This window comes from Myotis daubentonii, chromosome 9, assembly GCF_963259705.1.
Source record: "Myotis daubentonii chromosome 9, mMyoDau2.1, whole genome shotgun sequence".
NCBI classification, from domain to species: domain Eukaryota; kingdom Metazoa; phylum Chordata; class Mammalia; order Chiroptera; family Vespertilionidae; genus Myotis; species Myotis daubentonii.
In genome coordinates, this window is record NC_081848.1 from 52,783,687 (window position 1) to 52,799,728 (window position 16,042).

Below are 16,042 nucleotides of genomic sequence, written 5' to 3' on the forward strand. Positions count from 1 at the left end.
TTCAGTCAGAATGCATAATGCTCTTTTAAACTTATGATAGGTCTGTCTTCTCAAGTTATTTGCTATTTTCTTCCTGAAGCTAAATTCCAGAGAAAAGTCCTTTAGAATACAACTAGAGGCCCAATGCACGAAATTCATGCAAGAGTAGGCCTTCCTTCCCCCGACTGCCGGCACCGGCTTCCCTCTGGCACCCGGGACCCGGTTTTCACTCCAGCACCCGGGACCTTGTTTTCCCTACAGCCACCAGCAGGCACCCGGGACCCGGGCTTCCCTGCGGCTGCTGGCAGGCACCCGGGCTTCCCTCCAGCCTCCAGCAGGCACCTGGCTTCGTCTGGAAGGACATCTCGTCTAATTAGCATATTATGCTTTTATTATTATAGATAAGGCATTTTTAGAGATATTGATGTCAGAATATTAACTAAAAATCAAGCAAGTAAATTAAGACCTGTCTCATTTCATATCACTGGATTTGTAAATTATCTTAATGAAGTTCACATATACACTACTCGAAGTAAATTTTAATAGAAACCCAACTAAAAGAAATCCATCACAATATAACTAAAATTATGTAATTGCATGTTTATTTATAAAATAACAAAAGATTTAGAAATAGATCTGTTTATTGTGAAAATGGTCTTGGTATATGTGAGAACATTATATACTTTGAAGACAGCATTCATAACTGTTAACACAAAAGACAAACTATAATTTTAAACTCAGTCTTGATTTAAGGGAAAGGCTATAAATTATTGGCTGGAATGCATTCAGCATGAACTCAGATTCTATATAACATAAAGCATGAAAGTACAAAAGATGTTGGAGTCCAGTAAGCCCATACCTAAATTTTAACTATAAAGCTGCAAGGACTTTTTGTTTATTCTTATATACTATTTTTCTTCTGAGACAAGTTGATTTTATCTCCAAGACTTAAGGCCATTCCCTGTAAACAAGAACACAAAAATGTTTATAATTACTGAAACTATGTAAAACCAGTAGGTAATTCTATCTTAACAAGCCCCCATTCAATAACACCACATTCAACAATGAAACCAAGGAGTACAGATCAGACTCAACAAAAACTTAGTTGGTTATTACATACTACTAGTGCTAGATTTACAAACTGCCAGTAGATTTGTAGCTGAGATTTCAAAAACTTCTGAAGAACCCATTTCACAAATACCCCATGGGAATCAATCTGGTTTTAAGCAAATACCCAGAATGAAAGGCCCAAAAGGAGAGCCATTTTAATAAAACAGAAGTTGTATTTCTATTCAGAGAATACATTTGCACTTAATGCACAAAACACTAGTATGACAGAGAAAATTACATATAGAAATAAGAAAAACTTAAAATCTCCATCCTTTTGTTCAATTCAGAGATGAACTAAAAAAAAAGCAATTGTTGCTTGGCTGGCGTGGCTCAGTAGCTGAGCGTCGACCTATATGAATCAAGAGGTCATGTTTGATTCCTGGTCAGGGCACATGCCCGGATTGCAGGCTCGATCCCCAGTAGGGGGCGTGCAGGAGGCAACTGATCGATAATTCTCATCATTGATGTTTTCTATTTTTCTCCCTCTCCCTTCCTCTCTGAAATCAATAAAAATATATTTTTTAAAAAGCAACTGTTACCTGACTTTTTGCACGAATTCTTATGTGGCCAGTAACAGGGGCCTCTGGTCCCTGTTGAATAGGCTTCTCAATGCTGACATTTGCAAGTGCATCTTCTCCAAATATGGAACGAGCATAGAGGTTGGCTGCCATAAAGCCACAGTAACCAGAAAGTGCCTGGAAGTAATTTGTGATAAATTCAATACTTCACTATTTCTAGAGAACTTACACATAAGCAAGATCAAAGAGCACAGATAAATTATGTGGTAGTTATCATGTGATGGTGATTATATGACTACATGAATTTGTCAAAATTCATGGCACTACACATGAAAACAGTGTGGATTTTACCATGTCTATATAAACCTGACTTTAAAGATATAGCACTTATACCAATTTGTATTTATGCATCCTCTATTTATAGTTGTTTTCCTTCTACATCAGACCTTAAGCTCCATGAAGGAGGAGACTTAATTTATTTTTTTTCATTACTGTATATCCAACAGCTCACAAAGTATTGGGCATATAATAGTTATTTGAATAGCTGTTGAACTCTTAAAACGTACTTTTCTAGCAGCAGATAGCCTTTTACTGAGAAAATTAATATTATTACATTAGCAGATATTCCTTAGAGCCTCAGCTTCATTTTTTCTTGCTAGTCTTTTTTCATACATACACAAATATAGCAGATAAGCAAAGTATATCAACAATTCTGTATTTAAGCCGATATATTCTGACCCACAAGCAGAGCCAACAGAAGACACCACAAACATTTTCTAATTGAGTATTAAAAACTATTTTGGAATAAGCCCTTAGCTGAAAGGGAGAAGACTGAAAAGAAAAACTAATTTGACTATTCAGTTAGGTCACTGCACTAGGAACAAGCTGGCTGAAATGTTCCAGTGGAGCAGGGGTGGGGAACGTCTGGCCCGTGGGTCTTATCATTTGGTCAGGCCCTGCCAAGGCATTAGACCAAGGCATTACAGGTGAGTCAATTAAATGTCTGATCAAATAAAGCAGGCTAATTTTTAAGTTGATAATTTTATATAGCCCAGGAATGACGTTATTAATATCCAAATGGCCCTTAGCAGAAAAAAGATTCCCTACCCCTGCAGTAGAGAGAGGTAAACAGATTCATACATTCTATGGGATAACTTCTTTTAGCTAGTCCAGGATGAAACTGCTTTTCTCATGCTGAATAACAACAAAAATACACTAGAGGTTCTTATACAAGAAAGCCAAGAATCTACCATACTACTATCAGATTTCAGGTCTCAGTTCAATCTTACCTTCTCTGGAGTGAGGCATTTCATGTTGGTTGACTTTAATATGTGTTGTAAATAGTCATTTAAATCAATTATATTTGTGTTAACTGTCACCTGTACAGAAAGAGAAAAAAGTCAAGGAGATTATAATTCTTACAATGAGAAAAGTTGTGTATTTCTTACGTTGGGGTTGAGAAACAATCACTCATATGTCATATGAGAATGTTTTTCCAAGTGGGAAGGATAGACAATAAAAAAGTAAATGACATGTACAAAACCTAGCAAGCTATAGGATGGTATCAGAATTTTCAGATACAGATTACTTCATAGAAGATTAACATATTGCATATAAAATATTTTTAATAAAAATCAGGACTCAAAGTAAGCCACTGACTTTGCAAACCCTCTTTTGGACACTGGATTCAATTATAACTTAATATTCATACTTTTAAGAAATGGAATATTGTCTATAATGTCGATCAATCATTCAGATTCATTGTAGAACTGCTACTGTCACCAATTTATAACGGCAACTTAACAAACTAACTTGAATGACTTTCAATTAAGGCTAATTTGCAAGAACAGATATTAAAGACTTTGCTTCTCACATCTGACACCTATTAATGGGATTAATTTTATAGGAGAATCCCTCAACATTAGCTAAAAAGAAACAAAGATAAGGAGTTAAGCAAATCTCCCTAGGACTAACTTTGTTTTCCCATTCAAATTCGGCCCACATCTGACGGAATTCAGCATCAGTGCAAGTTGCAGGCTGGATGTAGTCCATGATGTCAATGTGAATATCACTGAGGACCACACAATTTCTGTCACTTGCTGCTCCAGAGACATCATAAACTGCAATACACATACACAAAACAATCCCAAATCACCAAAGGCAAATTTTAATTTAGTTTCAATATTTCCAAATAATGATCATGGTATTAGTAAATATTATATAATGCTTATTGTACATTGCTTGATTCTAAATGCTGTACAAATATTACCTCCTTAACATTCACATCAAGCCTTTGTTATAATATTATTTTCCATCTTACAGATGAGGAAACAAAAACAAAGAGAAGTTAACTAAGTTGCTCAAGGTCACAGAGCTAATGAGTGGTGGGAGCCAAAAGACTCAGATGCTGTATGAGGCACACCAAGAGAAAACACAAGTAGTAATGCCACATTGCACTGTAATTATATATTTCTTTAATTCCTCCCCCTGCTTGACAGTTTCTTGAGGACAAGGACTCCATCTGGTTCATTTCTGTATATCCAAAACAGAAGAGTGCTTAGTACCTCAGCAGGTGCTTCATAAATGAATGCATGGATGGATTCAGGTTCTGTCCTCAAGAAATGTCAAACAGCTATTCATTACAGAAATTCTCTAACAAAAATATTCAAACATCACATGCTGTAATTTCTTACCTATGTTACCAAATATTATTCCATTTTCTGTGGATGCTACTTTAACATTAGCTTTAATATTTGCAAAATCATGAGGAGCAAGAGTCAAAGGAGATGGCTTTTCCACAAGTTTTAGATCCCCTGAAAAAAATTTAGACAGTTATAAAGACATATATAAATCTTTCAAATCACAAAACCTTAACATGCATACAGCTTTATGGTTTCGAGCAAAGTAAGAAACAAGAGAAGGGTTATGATTCAAATATTATGAGGATAAAATAAAGAACTCATTTAACACATTATTCATTTCAATATGCACATTTTCTTTTAAAAGGTAATAGGCTTCTCAGGATAATTCTATATTTAACTCAGGCACGTGCGCGGTGTGTGTGTGAGTGTGTGCACACTGTGGGAATCTCATTTTATTTTACTGAATGAATACAACTTCTCAAAAAGTTTGTCATATACTATAAACTGCATTACAAAGAAAAGATAAAACTCTGCAGAAAGATGTAAATTCTTAGAAACACAGTTCTTTATATAAACATCAAGCTATGCTGAGGGCAGAAGTATATTTTCCCTTGATATCTTACTAATAAAGTCATTTAACCCTTGTTTAAGCCATATGGAATTTCCTAGGGGTACTGCAATGTTTCTGTATACAATTTATATTTCCCAACTTCAAGGCCAGATGTATAAGTGGTCAAAGTCTGATTCATGTGTCTTCAGTAAGAAAAACAAAAGGCATCTCAAATTGCTAAATATAATAATGATATATTACTCTGGCCACATGTGGTATGTATTGATTATAGACTCAGAAAACACCTAGGTCTGTACTAAGGGAATTAAAAATTTAACTAAGTGAGCTACTTGGTAAATCTGTAACTTAAATAGTTCTTATTTATATCTAGAAAAACTGATATTTATAATTGAGCTCAGTGAATGAATAAACTTATTTGGATATACCAAGAGCATAAGAATAAGAAAATAATACCACAGACGTACAGAAAACTGGAGACTAAATATTAAATGTAAAACTAAGCCTTGATTAAAATGTCACAAATGGCTCAAGAGAATTCTTCTTTTTTTTTTTTTAAATCCCCACCCCAGGATATTTTTCCATGGATTTTTAGAGAGTGGAAGAGAGAGGGAAAGACAGAGAGAAATATTGATGTGAGAGAAACACATCAATTGGTTGCCTCCTGCACATGCCTTGACCAGGGCCCCGGCCGGGGAGGAGCCTGCAACCGAGAGGTAGGTGCCCTTGACCGGAATCAAACCTGGGACCCTGCGGTCCACAAGTTGACGGACACACTATCCACTGAGCCAAACCGGCTAGGGCTCAAGAGAATTCTTATACTAGAACTTGTACATATCCTTAATAATCTCTCATAATGGCTTACCATAAATATCCTTCCTTTATGGTAAGTAAATTTCCTCACCTAGAGTAGCTAACTCTAACGTGCAGTTCTGTAAAGTATCACTGGTTTGGTTCACGACAAGCACATCTAGGACGATATCATACTGGTTGACATGAACATAAGCTTCTGCATATACAGGATCTGAGAAACCTGTCAATTGGGTGACCTGTCAAACAAAAACAAAGAGATAATCAATGACTGAGTAAATTTAGTCAAACATATCCTGGCCAAATGACTAAGTCTGTTAGGTAATTAACAGATATGCTTAGATTAGACAACAGATGTAATAAAATTATTTTGTCATGGAGACATGGTAAATCAAAATGGGGACATCTATACTAATAAAAGCCTAGGTGGTCCTCGCGTGCAACACTGTCACAAGATGGCTGCCACAAGATGACCACGCACAGCATGGAGGAGGTGGGTTCTGGCAGAGGAAGCAGGTCGTGGCAGGGGAGGGCAGTTGTGGGCGATCAGGCTGGCAGGGGAGCGCAACTGGGAGCGATCGGGCCAGCAGGGAGCAGTTAGGCATCAATCGGGTCAGCAGGGGAGTGGTTAGGGGGTGATCAGGCTGGTAGGCAGAAGCAGTTAGGGGCAGGAAGGCAGGCGAGCCGTTAGGAGCCAGCAGTCCTGGATTGTGAGAGCTAAACCGGCAGTTGGACATCTCCCAATGGGTCCCAGATTGGAGAGAGTGCAGGCTGGGCTGAGGGACACACACCCCCACGCCCCAATGCATGAATTTTGTGCACTGGCCTCTAGTTAGAAATAACAGATCCTAGACTTTATATCTCAATAGGAGAAAGACATTAAATATGTCAAGCAAATACATTAACCACCCAACTTAGGAGTTAAATCCCTCACTGTCTAAACTCACTAGATATTCTCCAAAATTCAAGAACCCAATAAAATTCAGATCATGTGGCAGTCCCTGCTATGCAAGTTCAGGAACTAAATAAATAGATTGTATAGCAAGACATGCTTGTACAGTAATTTCATGAAGATAAAATTATGTGTTTTCCTCAAAATTTTTTAAAAAACGTATTTAAGAAAGTTTTAAGACATAATATTGTCACCAAAAACATGAACAACAAAAGAAAAACAGGTAAATTGGACTATATCAAAATTAAAAACCTTAAAATTTTGATTTTAATGATTTGAGAGAAAAGAAGGGGGAGGGAGAGATAGAAACATCAATGATGAGAGAGAATCATCAATGAGCTGCCTCTTGCATGCCCCCTACTGGGGATCAAGCACGTAACCCAGGCATGTGCCCTGACTGGGAATTGAACTGGTGACCTCTTGGTTCATGGGTCAATATTCAATCACTGAGCAACACCAGCTGGAAAAAAATTAAAAATTTTTATGCACCAAAAGGCACTACTTATAACAGAGTAAAAGGCAATTGAGAGAATGAGAGACAAGTATATGCAAATCATATATTTGATGAGGGACTTGCATTCCGAATATAAATGAACTCCTTTAGTTAAACACAAAATAAACAACCAGATTAAAAAATGAACAAAGAACATGAATAGACATTTGTCCAAAGTAGATAAACAAATGGCTAATAAGCACATGAAAAAAAATGGCAAATATCACTAATCATTAGGAAAATTAAAAACCACAATTAGATACCAATTTATACCCATTAGGATGGCTACTATTAAAAAGAAAAAGAAAAGTGTTGGCAAGGATCTGGAGAACCCTTGTGTCCTGGAATGTAAAACAGTGCAGCTGCTATGTAAAACAGTATGGTGGTTCCTCAGAAAATTAAAGCAAAATTACTATATGATCCAGTGATTCCACTACTGGTTATAAGCCAAAAGAAACGAAAGCAGAGTATTGAACAGGCATTTGTAAATTCATGTCCATAGAAGCATTATTCAAAATAGCCAAAAAGGTGAAAGCAACCCAAGTGTCCATTAACAGATGAATGGATAAACAAAATGTAGTATATATTCATAATGGAATACTTAATCCTCCTTAAAAAGAATATTCTGAAGCATGCTACAGCATGGATGAATTTTAAAGACATCAGGCTAAATAAAATAAGTCAATCACAAAAGGACAAATATTGTATGACTCTATTAATATAAAGTATCTGGAGCAGTCAAATTCATAGATAGAAAGTAGAATGGTGATTGCCAGAGGCTGAGGGGAGAAGGAATGGGGGTTAATATTTAATGGATTTTGCAAGTTGAAAAAAGTTCCAGGAATGGATGGCGATAATGGCTGCACAATAATATGAATATACTTAATGCCACTGAACTACACACTTAAAAATAGTTAAGATGGTAAATTTGATGTTAATATAAATTTTACACAATTTTTAAAAATAAAATTTTAAAGATAAAGGGATTAAATTAGATCAATGATTTGTAAATTTATGTATTATGAGTATAGGACAGTTTTCCTAATAAATCCTATGTAGAACTCAATATATTAAGAATATAGCCCTAGCCAGTTTGGGTCAAGGGATAGAGCCTCGGCCTTCGAAAGGTTCCCAGGTTCGATTCCTGTCAAAGGCACATGCCCAGGTTGCGGGCTTGATCCCCAGTAGGGGGTGTGCAGGAGGCAGCTGATCAATGATTCTCCCCCATCATTGATGTTTCTATCTCTCTCTTCCTCTCTGAAATTAAAAAATATATATATATGAAAAGCTGATGGCAAGGTTGTGGAGGAAGAGGCCAGAGCCTTGGCTTTTAAAGCTTTAGTTTACCTCTAAGGATCCCCCAGCTCTATGTATCACACTATGATTGCACACACAACTGGAACAAGTTATACAATCATCTACTGGATTTATAGTACTACTAGAGCAGTGGTTCTCAACCTTGGCTGCACATTAGAAATCACCTGGGAATCTTTTTAAAATCCTGATTTCTGGGCCTCATCCTCCAGAAATTCTGTTTCTTTGTTACTAATGTTGTGGCCTCACCCCATAACAAAGAAACAGAATTTCCGGAGGATGAGGCCCAGAAATGAGGATTTTAAAAAGATTCCCAGGTGGTTCTAATGTGCATCCAAGGTTGAGAACCACTGTACTAGAGACTCAGTGCACGAAATTCGTGCATGGGGGAGGGGTCCCCTCAGCCCAGCCTGCACCCTCTCCAATCCGGGACCCCTTGGGGGATGTCCCTCTCACAATCCGGGACCACTGGCTCCTAACTGCTCACCTGCCTGCCTTCCTGATCACCCCTAACCACCTCTGCCTGCCGGCCTGATCACCCCAAACTGCCCCCCCTGCAGGCCTGGTCGCCCCTAACTGCCCCCCCCCACCAGCCTGGTTGCCCCCAACTGTCCGCCCCCCCTGCTGGCCTGGTCGCCCCCAACTGCCCCCTCCGCTGGCCTTGTCACCCCATGCAGCCTGCTGTTCAGTAGTTTGGTTGTCCCTCACTAACCGGGGTGCAGGTGAATGGGGTTCCTGGCTGGCAGGCCACTGATAGCAAGCTATCCAACAGCCGATTCTGTGAGGAATGGGGTTCCCTCCTCCCTCCTGTCGGGGTCCAGTTTGAAGGCCGGCCACGCCCTCTGTTGGGCCAGACCCAGAGTTCTACCACACCCTGGCCTCTGCCTTGGCAACCCAGGACTGACTGCCGCTGGCCGCTCCTGGAGCTCCGAGGGTGGGTTTTCCCTCAGGCCTTGCTGGAAACAGCTCAGGAAGGGACAGTGGGACTGATGGAAGTGGGGGGGTGGCATGGAGGTGGTGCTTGCGCTTCTGATCACTTGCACACTGTGTTTTATATCACAGCATGTGGCTGTGGCTGTGGCTGTGAAGGTTGCCACGGCAACCCAGTGCTGACAGCAGGACTGACTTCCAGTTGGTCGTTACTGGTCGTTACGGACCCAGGGTTTTATATTTTAGGATAATAGTACTTTATCAGCTTCTGAATTTCAATCATGTTTAACAAAACTATCAATCACAATGACTTGACAAAAACTGATGCTGTATAAGCATGTCAAAATCATGGCCCATGGGCCGCATGCATCCCACAACAAATATTTTTGCAGCCCAGCCAATATAACGGTATGTAAGAAATGTTTTAATAAAAATTCATAACTTAATTTTTATAATATCCTGTTACACATAATTATTAATAACAAACTACATTTGCTAATGACTGATTACTATAATCGTGTTGCATTCATTTCCCTTATGCACAGGCACATCATTTCTCTCCAATAATACTAGCAGCGAATATTTTAGCAGCTGACTGCCACGTCATTAGTCTTGTACTGGCTTGTTTGGTGTGTGCAACAGGAAATATTTTGCTTTCAGAGAAGAAGAAAAAAGGTTTAGTAGTGTTACACTTATTGATTTGTGCAGTTATTTAGTGTCTGGTAAGTTAATGTTCAAGAAAAAATATTAATTTTTATTAAAATGTTCTATTATTTTATGTTAACAATCACTCATTTATTTCAGCCCTTTGTATTCAGCATGTCTCTATCGAAATAAACCTATGGTTCTATGAAAATTGAAGCTTTTGTTTTTTTGCAGCCCACATAAACTTAAACCTTGTTTATTTGGCCCATGTTAGCCTGAGTCTGACAAGCTTGCTGTATAACTTATTTTTCTTTTAAAAATCAGGGGGACCAACAACTTCCTAATTACTAATTTCTTAAACAGCCAATTTAAATAACTTACCAGTGTATCTGACATTTTGTTACCTTGTTAAGTTTAGATGCCAGGGGATCTGCTGCCTCTTTCCTCTGTGTGTTACCCATCGCAGCCAGCAAACTCAGCTGAAACTGATCTTCCTTGCAGTTCATTTCATTCTTGGCAGTTAGTTGCATGAAGGAAATGGGGTCATCAGGCTGGACTGTCACATTCCTCTTTTCAGATTCTTTCTGTGTTGAGAAAACAAACGTTTCTCTTTAATTGGAAAGATAGCTTTTCATAGGCCTTTATGAGGAGTGAATTAAAAAAAAAGCCACAAAGGACTTTTATGGCTTTATCATATATACCTTACCTTTTGGGATAATTTCTCTTCTTCGAGTTTAGCAGATAACATGTGTGAAAGGGATTGTCTGCATTCCTTATTGAAAATGTCATTCATTAAAGGCGAACATTCAGACAAGACCTTGAGGCACAGGGAAATTCGATCTACATCATCATCTGTAATTGGCTTCTTAGGAAGAGAGGATTTTCCCAAATGAAGGATAGTAGCCATAAGCAACATAGCCTCGGCGACAAAAGACTAGAAAAGTAGAGAAATGGATAATTAACGTCATGTTTCTGTAGCTGCAATAATGTCACTTTTTATAACTCACAATCTAATAAAACTTTCACTTCACTTGAATAAGATTTCAAATCTTTTGGATTTTATCTCCATCTTTTTTGCATCCTACTTTTTCCTTTCTATGCTAGCTGCCACCCTCTAAAACCTTCATTAAGCCCCAACTAAAAGACAGCAACCACTTTTTAATTGTCTTGCCTTACTCTAACTGCCTCATATACCAATGCTTTCTTTTAAAAATTCCAACAATAGAAACGTTAAAAGAATGATACATTTCACAAATAGTTAACTTTCTGCCATATTTGTTTTCTGATTTTACTCATATATGTGCACTTATTTTTTTAGGTAAACACATGAAAGTAAGATTCTTCACCTCCTAAGTCAGTGATGGCGAACCTATGACACGCGTGTCAGAGGTGACACATGAACTCATTTTTTTGGTTGATTTTTCTTTGTTAAATGGCATTTAAATATATAAAATAAGTATCAAAAATATAAATCTTTGTTTTACTATGGTTGCAAATATCAAAAAATTTCTATATGTGACACGGCACCAGAGTTAAGTTAGGGTTTTTCAAAATGCTGACACGCCGAGCTCAAAAGGTTCGCCATCACTGTCCTAAGTACTAATAAGAGAATCAGAACAGCTTCTTATATAACTGTTATATCATTATCACTCCTGAGAAATGAAACAACCCCAAAATATATCTACTATATACTCTAAATTGAAATAAATCTCTCTAATCTCACAAGAGATTTTTATTGTTTTTTAAATCCTGGATCAGCTTCATACATTTTATTTGGTTATTCTCCTTAGTCCCTTTGAATCTAGACCAGTCCCTGGCTTTCTGTATTGTTTTCCATCACAATGAGTTTTTTACTTATTGATTTTCAAGAGAGAGAGGGAAGAAGGGGGGCAGGAAGGGAAAGAGGGAGAGACATCAATTTGTTGTCCCATTTATTGGTTGATTTTGTATGTACCCTGACTGAGGATGCATTCATTGGTTGAGTCTTGTATGTGCCCTGACTGAGGATTGAACCTACATCCTTGGTGTATTAAGACGATGCTCTAACCAACTGAGCTACCTGGCCAGGTACATAATAACTTTTAAAAAGAGGCCAGGCCAGTTTTTTATAAAATGCTCCCCACTCTTGGTTAGATAATAGACAGGTGATGTTTTGTATTTCTTTTGTATTGCATCAGGAGGCACATATGTTAGGTTGTCCCATTATATGGGACACTAAGTATGATCACCTGTTGCTGCTATCTTTTTTTTTTTTAATATATTTTATTGATTTTTTACAAAGAGGAAGGGAGAGAGATAGAAAGTTAGAAACATCGATGAGAGAGAAACATCGATCAGCTGCCTCCTGCACACCTCCTACTGGGGATGTGCCCGTAATCAAGGTACATGCCCTTGACCGGAATCGAACCTGGGACCTTTCAGTCCGTAGGCCGACGCTCTATCCACTGAGCCAAACCGGTTAGGGCTGCTGCTGCTATCTTAATCTTTATTGTACATACACCAATCACTTCACTCTACCTGTGAATACCTTCAATGACTTCCCTAGGTCTTCATTTTGAAGTCCATATGACTTAGCCTGCTATTCAAAGTCTTCCACAAAGTGAATCCAAAATACCTTTTCAGTCTTATGTAGCACTAACCTGACACATAATCTATGTCATTGCCAAATTGTCTTTGGCTGAATACTGATTTGCACACATACATGAAAAAACTACAAGAGGCCTTGGGAAAGAAGCTGAAAAATAAGTATAATAATCCATCCGGGATACTGTCACCAGAGGAGAGGAAAGAGGAGAGAACAGAAAAAAATAGAAGCACAAGCAAAGTAAAGATGAAGAAAACCACACGAAGGCATATCCTAACCAAATTACTGAAACCTGATGATAAGGAGAAAAAAATCTAAAATCTGCCAGAGAAAACAGGACACATTCCATGCATTGGCATAACAATGACAATGGCTTCTATCAAAATGCCAGAAGACAATGGAGCAACATCTTGATGGTACCAAAAAAAAAAAAATTCTTAACAGAAATCTATACCTTACAAAGATAACTTTCAAAAATGAAGTAGGCCTTTTCAGACAAACAAAAACTAAGAAAATTCACTACCAACATACCTGCGTTACAAGAAAAACGAAAGCAAATTCTTTAGGCAAAAGTTATATAATACAGAGAGAAACTCAGCTCTACACAAAAAAATGAAGAGCAATGGAAAAGGCATAAATGAAGGAGAGCTAGTGTGATGATAAACAACCAAAATTCCACCTGTCTTGTACCAAATGCAGCAAACTGCATGAACCAGATATGTTATTAGAAACCTGGCTCTCTCAGATGTCAGCAAATGCTCTCCCAACCTGCAGAACTAAAGCAGCCTTTCTATTTGAAGAAACCAAATTGGACCCTGAGACACAGAATCCTGGAGACTTTTAGAAAGCATAATTTAAATAATAGATGATTATTTTGTAACAAGACCTGAAAAAAATAAATAATGCCCACAGAGTTGCAAAATAATTATTGCCCATAAATCTAAACAAACAGATAAAAAAGAGACAATACACCTTATAATTTGCCTGGTCCTCTAAATCTCATTAATGGCTCTTTTAATGATGAAAGTTAAAAAAAAAAAAATCCTTTGAGAATCCCGTCTAAAATGAAAATGTCTAATTATATGTTGGCATAAGTAAATGAAGGAATGTAATGGACTGTTATGCAGCTATTAACACATTGCATACCGCATAGAAATCTCTAAGACATACGCCAGGGACCGCACGTTTTTGGGATAACTGCACATTATTTAAATCATCATAATGCACTTTAGGTGTTGTTTTTCAATAATTATAACATTTTTATTTACAAAAACAATTAAACAATTAAAGTTCCTAGTACTTTTTTAACGTATGGTACTGCGTAAAACATTTTCCTCTATGAAGAGGGACCAAACAAAATTTACATAAGTATCTAGATTCGCTCCTTTTTCCATGGGCGTGAAAAACGAGAACACTCATGAGTGGTCCTTAACAGATGGAGCACGAAACATGAGAAAGCTCCTGAGCAGTACGAAATATTGTAATTATTACTAGAGGTCTGGTGCACAAGATTCGTGCACTGGGGGAGAGGGGGGAGTCCCTCAGCCCAGCCTGCACCCTCTTACAGTCCAGGAGCCCTTGGGGGATGTCTGACTGACAGCTTAGGCCCACTCCACTGGGGAGTGAGAGGGTCTAAGCTGTCAGTCAGACATCCTTAGCGCTGCCGTGGAGGCGGGAGAGGCTCCTGCCACCACCGCTGCACTCGCCAGCCGTGAGCCTGGTTTCTGGCTGAGCAGTGCTCCCCATGTGGGAGTGCACTGACCACCAGAGATAGCTCCTGCATTGAGCTGGACCGGTCATTCTGCCATTCAGTCAATTTGCATATTAGCCTTTTATTATATAGGATGATTAGGAAGGGTTTAGAATAACATGGGAAAATGTTATAATGTTAAGTGAAAGTGTGGTATTATAAAATGCGAAATGGTCACACTAGAGGAAAAAAGGTTTCACAGATAAAAGCCATATTAAACTCTTTCTGGAGGAAGGAAGAATTTTTGTTACTATATCTGGTAATGAAATTCCATCTTTTGATGTTTCTATCTCCACCACAATATTAACTAACAAGATTTGTACTTTAGTGCTTAACCAGGAGTGATATTTTTCTTATTAGTTATTACCTCACTCCTATTTCTTTTAGCAATGTGAAAAAATAAGTGAACAAAAATAAAACTATTCACATGGTAAGAATGTGGGTAAATATAAGACTTTTTCTCATTTAAAAAAAATTGACTATTTCAGCAGGAGAACAGATAGAAGAATACTATATGGATAGCCTTAAAAAGGAAGGAAATTCTGATACATGCTATCATATGGATAAAGCTTGAAGACATCATGCTAAGCAAAATAAGCCAGTCGCAAAAGGATAAATTTTATATGATTCCATTTATATGAGGTATATAGGATAGGCAAATTCAGAGAGGAAGAAAGTAGAACAGTGGTTCCCTATGGCTGGGAGTGGGGTATGGGGAAGTATTTATAGGGTACACTTTTAGTTTGGGATGATAAAAAGTTTTGGAAATGGAAAGTGGTAATGGCTGCTCAACAGTGTGAATGTACTTAATGCCACTGAACTGTACACCTGAAAATAGTTAAAATGGTAAATTTCACATTATGTATATTTTACCACAAAAAAAATATCCAAAAAAAACGGGGACACCTAGGAAGGTAACTGAACTTTTGCCCTGTTCCCAACTCTCAACTTCTTACTATTAGCTAAGTATGCCTTCTCCCTACCTAAGTCTGGACTCCAGATAAATAAGAAATGGTTGAAAAAAAAATAGTGCATACATATAAAAAAGATAACTAATGCAAAAATAACAAAAATGCAGCATAGGACTGATAATATGACATGTAAAAATAAAATGTAGAATAGTAGCACAAAGGATGGTAGTAGACGCTGGGGGAATGGAAGTATATTATTATTTTAAATGAGCACAAAGAATGGTCAGAAGCTATGATGAAGGTTATGAACTATAGAAATGGCAATATATTTAGGAGACATTTCTGGGATAAAATAGGCAATGACTGACTGGATGAAGATACTGGATAAAGGCTTATTCTTCATTGAGCCTTGACTAATTCTAGCAAACAGAAATGACTTCATAAACCCTTATATCTCTTCCACTGGACTAATCATAAGGTATTATTACTGTATTATTTCATCAATTTTACAATAACATTATGTTGTAAAATTGTGTCCTTTTCCCCCATTAAATCACAGGATCTTTAACATTCCCTTTTGGGTCCCTCACAGTTCAATGCATATAGTAGGCACTCAATGTTCACTTGTTGGGTAAATGTAGAATAAATGGACTTACATTTTGCTTTTTCTTCTCCTGAACCAAAGCTACATAGCGCAAAGCAATCTTGGTCAGAGTTGTGGCAAGGGAGGCGGCGACAAAGAAATCTCCATCCAGCAGGAATCCTCTCAGGGGAGGTCTGCAAAGCAATCAAGGGAAATGAAACCCAACAACTTCTTAAGCAGCATGCAGCTTTGG

At 37.8% G+C, this 16,042-nt stretch overlaps 1 protein-coding gene across 1 annotated transcript in view; it reads right to left on the reverse strand.

Moving 5' to 3' along the window:
- Positions 1–559: 559 nt before the first annotated feature.
- The window catches only part of COPB1 (COPI coat complex subunit beta 1), a 36,068-nt gene continuing 20,585 nt past the window's right edge, over positions 560–16,042 (reverse strand). Inside the window, exons 14-22 of the mRNA XM_059708977.1 lie at positions 15,863–15,983; positions 10,668–10,895; positions 10,366–10,545; positions 5,722–5,866; positions 4,301–4,420; positions 3,582–3,727; positions 2,897–2,986; positions 1,629–1,784; positions 560–940 (exon numbers count right to left, since the gene is read on the reverse strand). Coding sequence (XP_059564960.1) covers positions 881–940; positions 1,629–1,784; positions 2,897–2,986; positions 3,582–3,727; positions 4,301–4,420; positions 5,722–5,866; positions 10,366–10,545; positions 10,668–10,895; positions 15,863–15,983 — 1,246 coding nt within the window. The 3' untranslated portion in view covers positions 560–880. The remainder of the gene's footprint in view (positions 941–1,628; positions 1,785–2,896; positions 2,987–3,581; positions 3,728–4,300; positions 4,421–5,721; positions 5,867–10,365; positions 10,546–10,667; positions 10,896–15,862; positions 15,984–16,042) is intronic.